General features: G+C 41.5%; 2 protein-coding genes across 2 annotated transcripts in view; one reads left to right on the top strand and one right to left on the bottom strand.

Annotated features, from left to right (window-relative positions):
* The window catches only part of LOC308686439 (protein GPR108-like), a gene marked incomplete at its 3' end in the record, with an annotated part of 13,006 nt that extends 2,401 nt beyond the window's left edge, over positions 1–10,605 (bottom strand). The window contains exons 1-4 of the mRNA XM_081394863.1: positions 10,352–10,605; positions 9,328–9,450; positions 8,718–8,768; positions 8,521–8,606 (exon numbers count right to left, since the gene is read on the bottom strand). Of these exons, the coding sequence (XP_081250989.1) occupies positions 8,521–8,606; positions 8,718–8,768; positions 9,328–9,450; positions 10,352–10,444 (353 nt within the window). The remainder of the gene's footprint in view (positions 1–8,520; positions 8,607–8,717; positions 8,769–9,327; positions 9,451–10,351) is intronic.
* Positions 10,606–13,470: 2,865 nt separating this feature from the next.
* On the top strand, positions 13,471–15,067 carry LOC308686436 (microfibril-associated glycoprotein 4-like). The gene is made up of 6 exons (XM_081394861.1): positions 13,471–13,501; positions 13,630–13,694; positions 13,796–14,005; positions 14,086–14,182; positions 14,315–14,482; positions 14,594–15,067. The coding sequence occupies exons 2-6, from the start codon at positions 13,689–13,691 to the stop codon at positions 14,866–14,868; spliced, it is 756 nt and encodes a 251-aa protein (XP_081250987.1). The 5' UTR covers positions 13,471–13,501; positions 13,630–13,688; the 3' UTR covers positions 14,869–15,067.
* The last annotated feature ends 519 nt before the right edge of the window (positions 15,068–15,586 follow it).

The raw sequence follows: 15,586 nt of genomic DNA on the forward strand, positions 1-15,586 counted from the left end.
CGTATCTTTGGTCAGCCGTATCTTTGGTCAGCCGTATCTTTGGTCAGCCGTATCTTTGTTCAGCCGTATCTTTGTTCAGCCGTATCTTTGGTCAGCCGTATCTTTGGTCAGTCGTATCTTTGGTCAGCCGTATCTTTGGTCAGTCGTATCTTTGGTCAGTCGTATCTTTGGTCAGCCGTATCTTTGGTCAGCCGTATCTTTGGTCAGCCGTATCTTTGGTCAGCCGTATCTTTGGTCAGCCGTATCTTTGGTCAGCCGTATCTTTGTTCAGCCGTATCTTTGGTCAGTCGTATCTTTGGTCAGTCGTATCTTTGGTCAGTCGTATCTTTGGTCAGTCGTATCTTTGGTCAGTCGTATCTTTGGTCAGTCGTATCTTTGGTCAGTCGTATCTTTGGTCAGTCGTATCTTTGGTCAGTCGTATCTTTGGTCAGTCGTATCTTTGGTCAGTCGTATCTTTGGTCAGTCGTATCTTTGGTCAGTCGTATCTTTGGTCAGTCGTATCTTTGGTCAGTCGTATCTTTGTTCAGTCGTATCTTTGGTCAGTCGTATCTTTGGTCAGTCGTATCTTTGGTCAGTCGTATCTTTGGTCAGTCGTATCTTTGGTCAGCCGTATCTTTGGTCAGCCGTATCTTTGGTCAGCCGTATCTTTGGTCAGCCGTATCTTTGGTCAGCCGTATCTTTGGTCAGCCGTATCTTTGGTCAGCCGTATCTTTGGTCAGCCGTATCTTTGGTCAGCCGTATCTTTGGTCAGCCGTATCTTTGGTCAGCCGTATCTTTGGTCAGCCGTATCTTTGGTCAGCCGTATCTTTGGTCAGCCGTATCTTTGTTCAGTCGTATCTTTGGTCAGTCGTATCTTTGTTCAGTCGTATCTTTGTTCAGTCGTATCTTTGGTCAGTCGTATCTTTGGTCAGTCGTATCTTTGGTCAGTCGTATCTTTGGTCAGTCGTATCTTTGGTCAGTCGTATCTTTGTTCAGTCGTATCTTTGTTCAGTCGTATCTTTGGTCAGTCGTATCTTTGGTCAGTCGTATCTTTGGTCAGTCGTATCTTTGGTCAGTCGTATCTTTGGTCAGTCGTATCTTTGGTCAGTCGTATCTTTGTTCAGTCGTATCTTTGGTCAGTCGTATCTTTGTTCAGTCGTATCTTTGGTCAGTCGTATCTTTGTTCAGTCGTATCTTTGGTCAGTCGTATCTTTGGTCAGTCGTATCTTTGTTCAGTCGTATCTTTGGTCAGTCGTATCTTTGTTCAGTCGTATCTTTGGTCAGTCGTATCTTTGTTCAGTCGTATCTTTGGTCAGTCGTATCTTTGTTCAGTCGTATCTTTGGTCAGTCGTTGGTCAGTCGTATCTTTGGTCAGTCGTATCTTTGGTCAGCCGTATCTTTGGTCAGCCGTATCTTTGGTCAGCCGTATCTTTGGTCAGCCGTATCTTTGGTCAGCCGTATCTTTGGTCAGCCGTATCTTTGGTCAGCCGTATCTTTGGTCAGCCGTATCTTTGGTCAGCCGTATCTTTGGTCAGCCGTATCTTTGGTCAGCCGTATCTTTGGTCAGTCGTATCTTTGGTCAGTCGTATCTTTGTTCAGCCGTATCTTTGGTCAGCCGTATCTTTGGTCAGCCGTATCTTTGGTCAGCCGTATCTTTGGTCAGCCGTATCTTTGGTCAGCCGTATCTTTGGTCAGCCGTATCTTTGGTCAGCCGTATCTTTGGTCAGCCGTATCTTTGGTCAGCCGTATCTTTGGTCAGCCGTATCTTTGGTCAGCCGTATCTTTGGTCAGCCGTATCTTTGGTCAGCCGTATCTTTGTTCAGTCGTATCTTTGTTCAGTCGTATCTTTGTTCAGTCGTATCTTTGGTCAGTCGTATCTTTGTTCAGTCGTATCTTTGTTCAGTCGTATCTTTGGTCAGTCGTATCTTTGGTCAGTCGTATCTTTGGTCAGTCGTATCTTTGGTCAGTCGTATCTTTGGTCAGTCGTATCTTTGTTCAGTCGTATCTTTGGTCAGTCGTATCTTTGGTCAGTCGTATCTTTGGTCAGTCGTATCTTTGGTCAGTCGTATCTTTGGTCAGCCGTATCTTTGGTCAGCCGTATCTTTGGTCAGCCGTATCTTTGTTCAGCCGTATCTTTGTTCAGCCGTATCTTTGGTCAGCCGTATCTTTGGTCAGCCGTATCTTTGGTCAGCCGTATCTTTGGTCAGCCGTATCTTTGGTCAGCCGTATCTTTGGTCAGCCGTATCTTTGGTCAGCCGTATCTTTGGTCAGCCGTATCTTTGGTCAGCCGTATCTTTGGTCAGCCGTATCTTTGGTCAGCCGTATCTTTGGTCAGCCGTATCTTTGGTCAGCCGTATCTTTGTTCAGCCGTATCTTTGTTCAGTCGTATCTTTGGTCAGTCGTATCTTTGGTCAGTCGTATCTTTGTTCAGTCGTATCTTTGGTCAGTCGTATCTTTGGTCAGTCGTATCTTTGGTCAGTCGTATCTTTGGTCAGTCGTATCTTTGGTCAGTCGTATCTTTGGTCAGTCGTATCTTTGTTCAGTCGTATCTTTGGTCAGTCGTATCTTTGGTCAGTCGTATCTTTGGTCAGTCGTATCTTTGTTCAGTCGTATCTTTGGTCAGTCGTTGGTCAGCCGTTGGTCAGCCGTATCTTTGGTCAGCCGTATCTTTGGTCAGCCGTATCTTTGGTCAGCCGTATCTTTGGTCAGCCGTATCTTTGGTCAGCCGTATCTTTGGTCAGCCGTATCTTTGGTCAGCCGTATCTTTGGTCAGCCGTATCTTTGGTCAGCCGTATCTTTGGTCAGCCGTATCTTTGGTCAGCCGTATCTTTGGTCAGCCGTATCTTTGGTCAGCCGTATCTTTGGTCAGTCGTATCTTTGGTCAGTCGTATCTTTGTTCAGCCGTATCTTTGGTCAGCCGTATCTTTGGTCAGCCGTATCTTTGGTCAGCCGTATCTTTGTTCAGTCGTATCTTTGGTCAGTCGTATCTTTGTTCAGTCGTATCTTTGGTCAGTCGTATCTTTGGTCAGTCGTATCTTTGGTCAGTCGTATCTTTGTTCAGTCGTATCTTTGTTCAGTCGTATCTTTGGTCAGTCGTATCTTTGGTCAGTCGTTGGTCAGCCGTATCTTTGGTCAGCCGTATCTTTGGTCAGCCGTATCTTTGGTCAGCCGTATCTTTGGTCAGCCGTATCTTTGGTCAGCCGTATCTTTGGTCAGTCGTATCTTTGTTCAGTCGTATCTTTGGTCAGTCGTATCTTTGTTCGGTCGTATCTTTGGTCGGTCGTATCTTTGGTCGGTCGTATCTTTGGTCGGTCGTATCTTTGGTCGGTCGTATCTTTGGTCGGTCGTATCTTTGGTCGGTCGTATCGTTGGTCAGTCGTATCGTTGGTCAGTCGTATCGTTGGTCAGTCGTATTGGTCAGTCGTATCGTTGGTCAGTCGTATCTTTGGTCAGTCGTATCTTTGGTCAGTCGTATCTTTGGTCAGTCGTATCTTTGGTCAGTCGTATCTTTGGTCAGTCGTATCTTTGGTCAGTCGTATCTTTGGTCAGTCGTATCTTTGGTCAGTCGTATCTTTGGTCAGTCGTATCTTTGTTCAGTCGTATCTTTGTTCAGTCGTAGGCTTGTTGAGATAGTCGGTGTTACCGGTGATACACAGTGTTTAACCCACCTACCGGTCATAGCACTTGACCACCGGCACCGTCCCCATCGTGTTGAAGTTTTAGCCTATAGTAATAAAGCACTTAATTCAGTTAGTGACTACGTGCCTTCGTAATTTAGCGTAAGCGGTACGAGCGCCGCAGTAAAGCAGCAGGTGTCCGATTTCATTTATCATTGAGGAGAGTTAGGCGAGCTAACTGGCAAAGGATGGCGGAAGATCTGGTTTCAAAGAGAAATGCAAAAGCACCTATTTGGAAATATTTTGGATTCAAACCAAATGCCAACAGGGAACCTGAAAACGTTAACGAGGCAACCTGTAAACTTTGCCTGATGAAAGTGGCAGCATCCGGAGGTAACACTTCGAATTTACACGCACATCTTCAAGCACACCACAAAAATGAAGCGGCCAAGATGGGTCCAGCGGCAAAAAATCGACCACAAAAGCCTGACACACAAACACAGCCTTCGATAAGTGGTGCATTTGCGCGATGCACAACATATAAAAGGGACAGTGCGAGGTGGAACACGTGCCCTGACGCAGTGACGAAATACATATGCAAAGAAATGGTGTCTTTTAATACTGTTGAAAAGCAATCTTTCAGAGACCTCATAACCACACTCGACAGCCAATATGAACCGCCAGGGCGTTACTATTTCACCAAAACAGCTGTCCCACGTGCCTACAACCGTGTCCGGAGTGAGTTGCAAAACGTTATTTCAACTGTTGAGCATTTTTCACTCACCACGGACATGTGGTCGAGCACAAAGATGTCTCTGACTGTCCATTTTATTGATACTGAATGGGGACTACAATCAAAATGCCTACAAACTAGTTTTTTGCCAGAGGATCACACTGCAGCTAACTTGGCCGACGCTTTGCCCTAAGTGATTGGGGATTAGACGAGAATAAAATCTCTTGTATCACAACGGACAGTGGAGCTAATGTAAAAGCAGCTGTTCGTAATTTAGGCTGGCCCTGGTTAAGCTGCTTTGGGCACAACCTAAACCTAGCTGTGTCCAACACAATCGACAAGACAGAGAAAGCCCGCACAGACCGTGCTCTAGCTGTGTGTCGTGCAATAAACGGCATGTTCTCCCACAGCTGGAGAAGGAGAAGGGAACTGCAAAAAGCCCAAGCCGAGCTTGGCCTTCCTGAACACTCGCTGGTGACGGTAATTTTATTGTAGCCTCAAATAGTTTGTGACAAAAGCATCTGTTAACAAATTAAAACAATGATAATAAATAATTATAATAAACTATGTTTTTAATTAGCCTATTAATATTTTTATATGTTTGTAATATTGCATTTTTAAACGACTGGCTATAACAAATGTTTTTATTTTCTCCCATGAGGACTGTGCAACTCGCTGGGGATATAAGCAGAAAATGATTGATAGGATGCTAGAGCAGAGGCCGGCCATCAATCGAGTACTTGCAGATGACCGTAAAGCAAATGTGAGCATCACATGGCAAGACGAGCGTGTTTTGCAATCGGTAAATAAAGCGTTGAAACCAGTAAGCGAGTTCACCGACATCCTGTCCGGCGCAGAGGTGGAAGTAACGAATTACAACTACTCACGTTACTGTAATTAAGTAGTTTTTTTGGGTACTTGTACTTTTTTGAGTATATTTTTTAATTTGTAATTTTACTTGTACTCAAGTACATATTAAACTAAGTAATCTACTTCGCTACTTGTAAAATCACATTTCGTTACTGAGTACAATTTGAATTGATATTCAAATCTTTGACCGCCAATAAAAATATTCGATCGTAAACGGACCAATAAAACCCCTGATATTTGGACTGAATTAAAGCCGCCGCAGTCGCAGCAGGTTTTGAAGAGCTGATCATAAGTGAAGGAGGCGAGGAGCTCAGAGTGATTAATGGCTGGACTGAAAGTTTGGAGAAACATTGTCAAAATATCTATATTTTGATACATATCAATACTGAAAAATCTGTCAATACTCATTTTGGCCTATACACCAATACGATACCAGCTGCGCGTTCTCATTCATCTCAACGAGAGCGAGTTTGACACCCGCCTCCTCTCAGTGCGGGATTGCAGGTAGGCCTATTACGCATAATTGTATTAATACCTGCAAGTTGCTATGGCATATTTTAATGGCAAATGTCACGAGTGCAATATTATAACGCGAGGGCACATTCATGTGATCGCAGAAAACTGGACGCGAGCTCTCAAATGTATGAATGAACTGGATTTGGATATTGCGTGTGCGCTCTCGGACTGTGTCATATCATGTGCAATCACGAATCTCTCCAAGTGGTTCTCACTGCAGACTCAAATGACGTCCAGCTCCAATCTCTCCATGCTCTTGAATTAAACGTTGTCAAAAGTTATGAAAAATCTAGTCTTTTTGCAAATTAAATTCAGCTTGAAATCAAGCTTCATTGTGCTGTGTGTGAGCTATTGCAACAGTTAACGTTACCCTATTGTAAAGACAAATACACTGAATGAGTAAATATTTAAGTTAGATTATTGTAATGGTTATTGATCAATGTTTAAATATGTAAACAAAAGCCTAAATTAAAATCTCACCGTATAAAGTGGACGTGTCTCTTCAGAAGACTTGAATTAAACTTTTCCATTCAAATAGATTACTGTTACAATGAGTGTTGTGCTTTTTGATGCTTGAGAATAATGAATGCATTGACAAAATGGATGGACAAAAATGTAGATATTAAAATATTAAGTATGTGGTAGCTTTCCCGATGGTATTAAAAATTATAGGCTAGGCCTACTGAATACTGACATATTTCAATGTGTCATATTGAAGTTAGAAATTCCAGTATCATGACCACTAATTAATGTCCTTCGACAATAAGGTAAAAACGTGTTAAAAGTAGCTATTTTCTACATAAATCTATGATTTGGTTGAATATTTATTGATAATACATTAACTATCGCCGGCTAAAAAGTAACTAGTAACTAGTACTCTGAGTAGTTTTTGAGAAGAGTAATTTGTACTTTTACTTAAGTACTTTGTTGACACCAGTACTTTTACTTGTAATTGAGTATTATTTCAGCAATGTAACGGTACTTGTACTTGAGTACAAATTTTCAGTACTCTTTCCACCTCTGGTCCGGCGAGAACTATGTTACCGTGTCATCGCTTCTGCCTATGCTGCATCTCATTAAAGAGGACACTTTGGCCCCATCAAATGAGGATGGACAACTGACAGCCAGCCTAAAAGCCGGCATCATAGCCATTTTAGATGAGAAATATGAAGCGCTGCCTGAAGAAAGCAAGGAGCTTATGCGCAAGGCGACTTTCCTGGACCCGCGCTACCGGGGGTAACTACGATCCAAATGTTGATGAGACTAGGAGGATAATTGAGGAAGAAGCGGTCCTTTTGGGTAGGAGAGAACAGTCAGCGCAACCCGTGACAGAACAGGAAGGGGGAAATAAGGATGAAAGCGCCGAGGAGCCGCCGCACAAGAGGAAAACACTAGCAAGTTTATTAAAAGGAAAAACAGGCGCTGCATCAACACTGACCGTTCCAGAAAGGGTGCTCACAGAAATCTCAACTTATGTTCTGGAGCCCGAGTCCTCCATTAATGCTGAGACAGATCCTCTGGTGTGGTGGAAAGAAAATCAAAATAGGCTCCCCGTTTTGGCAAAAGTAGCCAAAAATATCTTTGTGTTTGTGCAACAAGCTGCGCGTCCGAGAGAGTGTTCAGCACGATGGGAAACATAATCACCCCAACAAGATCTCTTTTGAAACCAGAAATGGTAAATATGTTGGCTTTTCTGGCCAGGAATATGTAAGAATGTATGCAACAAGCAGTGTGATCACGTTTTGTTCCCTGTTGCAATTTAAAATGAAGGTTTTTCGTTTATTGTTTCTCATTTAGCCTATTTATATTTTTTTTGTACGGTGTATGCAGTCAATAGGCCTACCTCTTTTTTTTAACAGCTTAACATGAGTTTAATTTTTATATTCGTTTTTTTTTTTGCACTTAGTGTCCAGTGATTATTCGGGTAGGCTACCTTATTTAACGAAGTTTTTGATGTTCGTTCGTTTCATATTCGATGGTTGTGCGGTGTTTTGTTTTTTGTTGTGTTTTTTTTGCTGAAAAAGGCAGGCACTTTATTTAACGAATAGTGATTTTTTTATATATAATTTCTTGTTTGATACTTGCACGATGTGTGCAGTGGTTCGTTTTGTTAATAAATGCACTTTAAAGGTGTTTCATAAGTGCTTTTGTTTAGTTTTTACATGGCGTGTTAAGTTATTATTCATTTTGCAATAAAGATGTGTGTAATACAAGCGAGTGTCTTATTGTTTTGTGTATTTTTATTAAGAATAAAATAAATTAACCCATGATTAATTCAAACAAATGCTACTGAATTGCCGCTAATTAAAGTGAAAGTAAATTGAGACGTGTGCACGTCACGTCCGCATTATCGGCCACCCGAAATCCCAGACACGCAACCCCGGTGACACCGGGATTACCGTTTTTTTTACACGCCGATTAACCGGTGGAAAAAATCCGTCACCGCAACATCCCTATTCAGTCGTATCTTTTGTTGCGATTGCTAGTTTTTTATTTGATCTATTTTAATAACTGAGTGTTTACTTTAATAATTTCTTTAATAATGCTCCACATGTATATTAGTTGGGCTAGTTGTTCTTCTATGGTGTTTTTACACCACAGGCAAACGCTCCTTGTGTAAGTGTTCTTCAGCCTGGTCATTTGTGTTCATGATATTCAGATGCAATTAATTATGTTTTGCAATAAGACTAAATGTGAATGATATCCAAAACTCAAACGATACCCGACCCTACTCAGAATGCGACTCGTGGTCTTTAACGGTATATCTGTGTGTGTGTGTGTGTGTGTGTGTGTGTGTGTGTGTACCTGTGGTTCACTGTGTCGATGGTGAAGAGGATGAGCTCATCTTCACTCTTGGTCTTCAACAGCATGCACTCCTCCACCTCATCAGCCTGAAGAACGACACACACACACACACACACACACACACACAGCTGTCAGAAACACAAGGACGACCCGCACACAAAGAGAGAGGTGTGTGTGTGTGTGTGTCAGATACTCACGGTGTAGAACCGGATCCCGTTCACTCGAGACCGAGACAAACTGAAGCCCACCTGAAACACACAGACACACTCATGATGAGGGACGACCAGACGTGGACAGAAACACACACACACACACACACACTCATGATGAGGGACAACCAGAGGTGGACAGAAACACACACACACACACTCATGATGAGGGACGACCAGAGTTGGACAGAAACACACACACACACTCATGATGAGGGACGACCAGACGTGGACAGTGACGAAGTGAACTTACTTGAGGATCTGTACTCAAGCACACTTTGAGTATCTGTACTTTTAGACTTGCTACTTAAACTTCACTTCATTTGAAAGACAAACTACTTCGTACTTTTTACTCCACTACATTTCTGTCAAGGTCCTTGAGTAGAAAGTAGTCATGTTAGTCAGGGCATGATTTTTGATACTCAAGTATCAATAAAAACGAGTACTTCTGTACTTTTACTTAATCGGTCTTTACAACTTTTGCTTGTGACAGAGTAATATTTGACCAGTAGTATCTGTACTTTCACTCAAGTAAAGAAGATGATGACACATACACACACCGGCCCCGAGACACATAGACGGACACACACACACTTACCGGAGAGCTGGGGGTGCTCTTCATCGCCGGGAGGTTCAGATTCAGAGACACCAGGTGCACGTCCAGTGTCCCGTTAGCGAAATACCCAAACGTGTTCAGGTGGACCACAAACCGCGTCTCATTCTGAGAGAGAGAGAGAGAGAGAGAGAGAGAGAGAGAGAGAGAGAGAGAGAGAGAGAGAGAGAGAGAGAGAGAGGGACAGGGAGAGAGAGAGAGAGAGAGAGAGAGAGAGAGGGAGAGAGGGGGACAGGGAGAGAGAGAGAGAGAGAGAGAGAGAGAGGGGGGGGGGACAGGGAGAGAGAGAGAGAGAGAGAGAGAGAGAGAGGGAGAGAGAGAGAGAGAGAGAGAGAGAGAGAGAGGGGGACAGGGAGAGAGAGAGAGAGAGAGAGAGAGAGAGAGAGGGAGAGAGGGGGACAGGGACAGAGAGAGAGAGAGAGAGAGAGAGAGAGAGGGAGAGAGAGAGAGAGAGAGAGAGAGAGAGAGAGAGGGGGACAGGGAGAGAGAGAGAGAGAGAGAGAGAGAGAGAGGGAGAGAGGGAGAGAGAGAGAGAGAGAGAGAGAGAGAGAGAGAGAGGGGGACAGGGAGAGAGAGAGAGAGAGAGAGAGGGAGAGAGAGAGAGAGAGAGAGAGAGAGAAAGAGAGAGAGAGGGAGAGAGGGAGAGAGAGAGAGAGAGAGAGAGAGAGAGAGAGATTTGAGTTCAACAAGTCATAAGTGACATAATGTGTTTGTGATGCTTCCAGCTACATAATTGCAAAAACAGACAATAAATGTATGAATACATCATTCCATAAGATGAAACATCAGATATATTAAACAAATGCTAAAATAAAAGAGATAAACGATCAAAACAAAGCTAAATTGATGAGTTAAATCATTAAATAGGTCAAATAAAGTAATACATTTGTCGTTCTATGAATAATACGTCATTAGATGAGATGAAAGCCCAGGTATGTGACAGAAACGCACGAGGGACGTGAATAACGCAGATTAGTGAGATGATTCTGCATAAACAAGTGTGAGAGACCTTGAGTTTGAGCTGGTGGATCCTCGCGCTGCTCTCCGACACCGTCAGGATCAACATCATCAGCACGCACGCGCCCACCGAGCGAGACATCATCACACACTGCCTGTCAATCACCGCGCTGTCAACAATCAATCTGTCCGTCAAAGGATTGACATTTACTCATCCGATCGCCAGTTTGTTTCCAAACTCTTTCCAGCTACACCTTCACTTCCGGGACGCGTGAGAGCATACACGTCATCACCGACCGCGGCCGCGCGCATTCCTGCACTCTGGCGCCCTTTCTGGCGGGAGGACGCGCTTGTCAGGTTAGTTTGACTGTTATTATTATAGTAAATTTACATCATAAATCTTGGGGTGTGTGTTTTTTTTACATTTAATGTACATAACATTCTTTTTCTGCGTTATATACTACACAAATAGCATAAACTGCTAGTTATGGCCATATCTATCTATTACACAGTTTCTCGCGGAAATTTCGCGGGCGAAATCCAGTCATTTTGATAAGAATCCAAGCGATTTCGAGGTCGAACATTTCAGATTTCGTTTTTGTTCAAGTTGGTCACGCAGCTTAGCCGCGTTCAACAACAGTATGTGAGTTGTGCTTCATATAGTACCGCACAAAATAAATATTTTTAACCCTGCATGAATTATGATAACCTCCTTCAGTATTTTTCCCCCTATGTGTTTTTATTGCTCTTTAGAAGGCCATAAAACAAGATTTTTTTTAAACAATTTTTTTATAAAGAGATTTACAGTATGCGTTTATGGTTTAAACTGAAAAGATACTGTGTTAAAGGGACTCTGTGTAGGAATTTCTCCCATCTAGTGGTGAAATTGTATTTTGCATTCAAACGAATAGTGCTCTCCAGCGCCTCACTTTTTCAAATGCGCGTTGCATCTACGGTAGCCGTTATGTACCAAAAAGCTTTGACAGGATTTCTTATAATAGCACTTCGAGTTTTTCTTCGGGTGAACAGGTTTGTTAACAAACTGAAACTTGAATCAACGAAAAAAAGAATGCTACAGTATGAATTACTGACGGTGAAAAACATTAACTATAGTAATCAGTAGTAAGGCCTTCTTTACTCGTTATATTTTTTGAAGTACGTGCATTGTTATGTATCATCATCATCAGAGCCTTCTCTAACGTTACTTCACTCAATAGCTGCTATTCATCAAAGAGCCTGTTTAACTTTTAACTCCTCCGCTTCTGCTGGCTTCAGTCACGTGACGCCTGGCTCTGAACGAAAACGCGTTGTGGAAACGCGTTGGCCTAGTACTTTTTGTCCCTCTCTGCTACTATAGTTTTTCAAGATGGCGGAACTACATGGAAGCCTCCGTGGACCTACCCGTCCCATGTATATAAAGATAATAAATTCTTCGTTTACGAGGATTAGTCTAAACATTGGCAAAAAAAACTCCAAATAGTCAGTGTTGGTTCTTGGAACGTGAAAAATGTCCAGTTTTCTTGACGTTAGAGGAACATGTTTTAAAAGGTATAATGTTCTTCAAACGTTCTTTCAACTTAATTTTGATTTAAAATTCAACATAATAGGAACGTTGACTTGTAACATTCCAAGAACATAAAAATGTCCAGTTTCCTGAATGTTATTAGAATGTTATTTAAAGGTTTGTGTGATGTTCCTGAAACATTCTTTCAATCATCTTTCGAAAGAGTAATTACACAAACTACAACTTTATTCAGACACAGCCTTAGATGAACTGAAGATAAAAGACATTAACTCTGAAGATCTGATTACACAACTCCACAAACAGCATTACCAGCTTCACTTATCACTAACCAGACTGACTTTATTTCTGTCACACGCCTACAGAAAATCTTATTGAGAATTAACAGAGGTTTAGATGTTGATGTCCTATTGAAAATGTTTCGTTTGAGGTCACCATTATGGAGATCAGTGTTTGCTTTAGTTGGGCTCTTGACCCTTGACTTTTATTAAGTTGGTGCTTTATCAGTAATCGCAGGTGTTCATGGAGAACTTTTTCTGCATTGATAAAGTCTGTCCTCCATGTGATTGGCCGCATGGTGTGCCCGTCCAAATAAAGTCCTGCCCCAAATAAAGATTCGGCTCTCCTCGACGGGAGTCGGCTCTTCTCGTTCACTACAAAGAATCTCGTTCGAGAACGACACATCACTTGTTTTCAGCGTCTTCCTTTACTCTGTGTCTTCTTTGGACTCCTCTACCCTGCTCACCGCATCCCTGCACCCTTGTATTTCAATAAATCACTGTTCATCATCCATCTTCCTCTCCTGTGTCTACGTACTGTAACACATACATTATGTAATCACATTACGTTTTTGATGACGTTAATGCAAATTATATTCTAATAACACAAACATTTATTTACAGTCAAAGAAAGTTTCTGCAGATTAAGTATTTTCAAGAACATCAGTTACAGTAATAGTATGAATTGTAGCTGAAATACAGCTAGTGATGCATGAGGTCCACTATAGTGGACAGATGATTAATCAGAATTTTCTCCCAATCTAAAAATACTTGGAAAATGTAACTGTGATATGACTCATTAGATATTGCTTGATGCCACAAATTATTTTTTTTTACTTGCAAGAGTCTCCTAGGATAGAAGGAATGGGTGGATATTCTGGAGCAACTTGGGATTTCTGACTGGCTGTTGGACATCTTGGTTTAGAGGGGGGAATAAAAAAAAATCACAAAAACACAACGGCTTGCCACTTGGTGGCAGTGTACAGGATGAACCCATGCATACGCAAGAAAATGCTTTTTGAATAGCTGTCCACTGTAGTGACCACTATGCATGAAACATTTTTTGCACAGTTTTTGGAAACTGTATGACTTTGCGTTTCAAGCCTGCTTACCATGTAACTTATCACCAGTTAGTATTTCAACATTGTGCAGTGCAAGAGTGATTGAAATGACAGATGCTCTTACTGATAAAAGCTCAGTTGAAGATGCGAGTGACTCAATTTATAGCTAGATATCCTATCAAAATAAAAGCAAAAAGCAATTTAATAAATGTCATTAACACACGCTATGTGCCAAGAATCAAGGGTTTTGCAATATAAATTTCTTCTGTAACACAAAGGAGGGGCGTAAGAATCTAACAGATATAAAGAGTGACTGAACAACACAAGGCACAACACAAACGGTGAGTTACTGTTTCATTCTTCATCTTTTACCGCACAGAACATTAAGACATTTCTACAACAGTGTAATTCAGAACAATGACCACAAACACCAATAATCTGATGATTTTTTTGCTTTGATTTACTCCAGATTTATAAATAAAACATTGATTATAATCTGCAGTGATCAGCTGAGAAAAGATTGAGACGATGGCGGTAAGTTCATCCGCATTTACAGCGACTGTTTTACTTTTATTATAATTTCAGTGTGAATTGATCATTATAAATGAGGATCTTGATCAGTCGTGTCTCTCCAGATGACGGTGTGTGTCGCGGCTCTGCTCTCTGTTTTCACGGCATCTGTTTGTGTTGCTGATGTTTCCAAGCCGGTCGACTGTTCTGACCTCTATAAATCAGGACAAAGGCTCAGTGGGATTTACTCCATCTATCCAGCAGGAGACGTTCCTGTCTGGGTTTACTGTCACATGGTCTCAGATGGGAAAGATGAAGACAACGGAGGATGGACGGTATGAATGTGACTTTAGATCATCAAACACACATCAGAACATACATTATGAATCATATATTCTATATAAACCCATCACAGGTGATTCAGAGGAGAATGGACGGCAGTGTGAATTTCTATCGGCCGTGGAATCAGTACAAGAGAGGATTCGGGGCAACCGAGGGCGAATACTGGCTGGGTAAGATCTCACAGCTTTAAACATTGGTATTTGGTGTCAACAAATGGTTTTGATAGAAGTGTTGATATTCATGTCCAGTGTTTGGTTGAACATGTTCTTCATGTGTGTGTGTGTGTGTGTGTGTGTGTACAGGGCTGGAGAACATGTACCAGCTGACACGTAACAGAAAGTACATGCTGAGAGTGGATCTGGAGGACTTCACTGGAAGGAAGGGTTTTGCTCTGTACTCGTCCTTCTCTGTGGGTCCTGAATCTGACGGGTATAAACTGCAACTTTCAGGGTTCACTGATGGAGGAGCTGGTAGGACACTTTCATACTTTCACACGCTATCAAATGTTTTGTAATTTCACTGAAATATTCTTCATCTACATATGATGATAATATCTTTAATGATGTTCTTCTTTTCTGCAGGCGACTCTCTGACCTACAATAATGGACAGAAGTTCACCACCTTTGACAAAGACCAAGACACCCATGAGAAGAACTGTGCCAAACTGTGTCTCGGGGGACTTTGGTACAATGCCTGTACCTATACAAACCCCAACGGTGTGTATATATGGGGGGAAACTGCCAAAGATAACACCATTGGAAATTATTGGTACTTTGGAAATTATTGGTACACCTGGAATAAGAATTACAATGATGGTATGAAATCCATCAGCATGAAGATCAAACGTGTGTCTTAGACCTTCGAAAAAACATTTCAGTGTTTCTCAGAAAGAACGAAATTAAGGTTCAAGGGTTTGTGTTAACTGTGGAACTTAGTAAATCATAAAAGAATATGTATGGCTGATATTTTGTGTAATCTCATCAGTTATTTTCTTTTTTGTTCAATTTAAAGTAACGGTTGAAATGAACCAACAATAAACTTTAAAAAACTGCAACAAACTCATTATGTGTCAGTGTAGTTTGTTATGGCCATGTGAAATAAGTAATAATTTTAATTATTAAAACTGATGGGTATAATTTCTCCATTGAAAATCTTCATGAAAAAATGCAAAAGATGTACATTTTAGACTAATCGAATTGTTGAATTCTTTAGGCATTTCTTTTGGTTTGTCGCACAGATATTTATTATTGTGATATTTACAAAATAACTTACTTATTTGTGTAGTTTATGAGTATTCTGCTAACCATGTAACTTATCACCAGTTAGTATTTCAACATTGTGCAGTGCAAGAGTGACTGAAATGACAGATACTCTTACTGATAAAAGCTCAGTTGAAGATGCGAGTGAATCAGCGATTTATAGATGTTTCATGATCATTGAACTCAGATTAAATTGGCATTCTGTCATCATGTCAGAGTTGCGTTAATGCTGCACTTTCCTGCTGCTTCTCCACTATCCTGTCAAAATAGCAAAAAGCTATTTAATAAATCTAGTTCTAGTTCTTTTATTTATAA

Source organism: Scardinius erythrophthalmus, assembly GCF_964197995.2.
Source record: "Scardinius erythrophthalmus genome assembly, contig: HAP1_SCAFFOLD_280, whole genome shotgun sequence".
Classification (NCBI taxonomy): Eukaryota; Metazoa; Chordata; class Actinopteri; order Cypriniformes; family Leuciscidae; genus Scardinius; species Scardinius erythrophthalmus.

Bases quoted from the DNA above. Each gene is read 5' to 3' on its own strand.
- LOC308686436 (XM_081394861.1), top strand. The intron at 14,006-14,085 runs GTATGAATGTGA...AACCCATCACAG, and splicing joins AAGACAACGGAGGATGGACG to GTGATTCAGAGGAGAATGGA. The intron at 14,183-14,314 runs GTAAGATCTCAC...GTGTGTGTACAG, and splicing joins CGAGGGCGAATACTGGCTGG to GGCTGGAGAACATGTACCAG.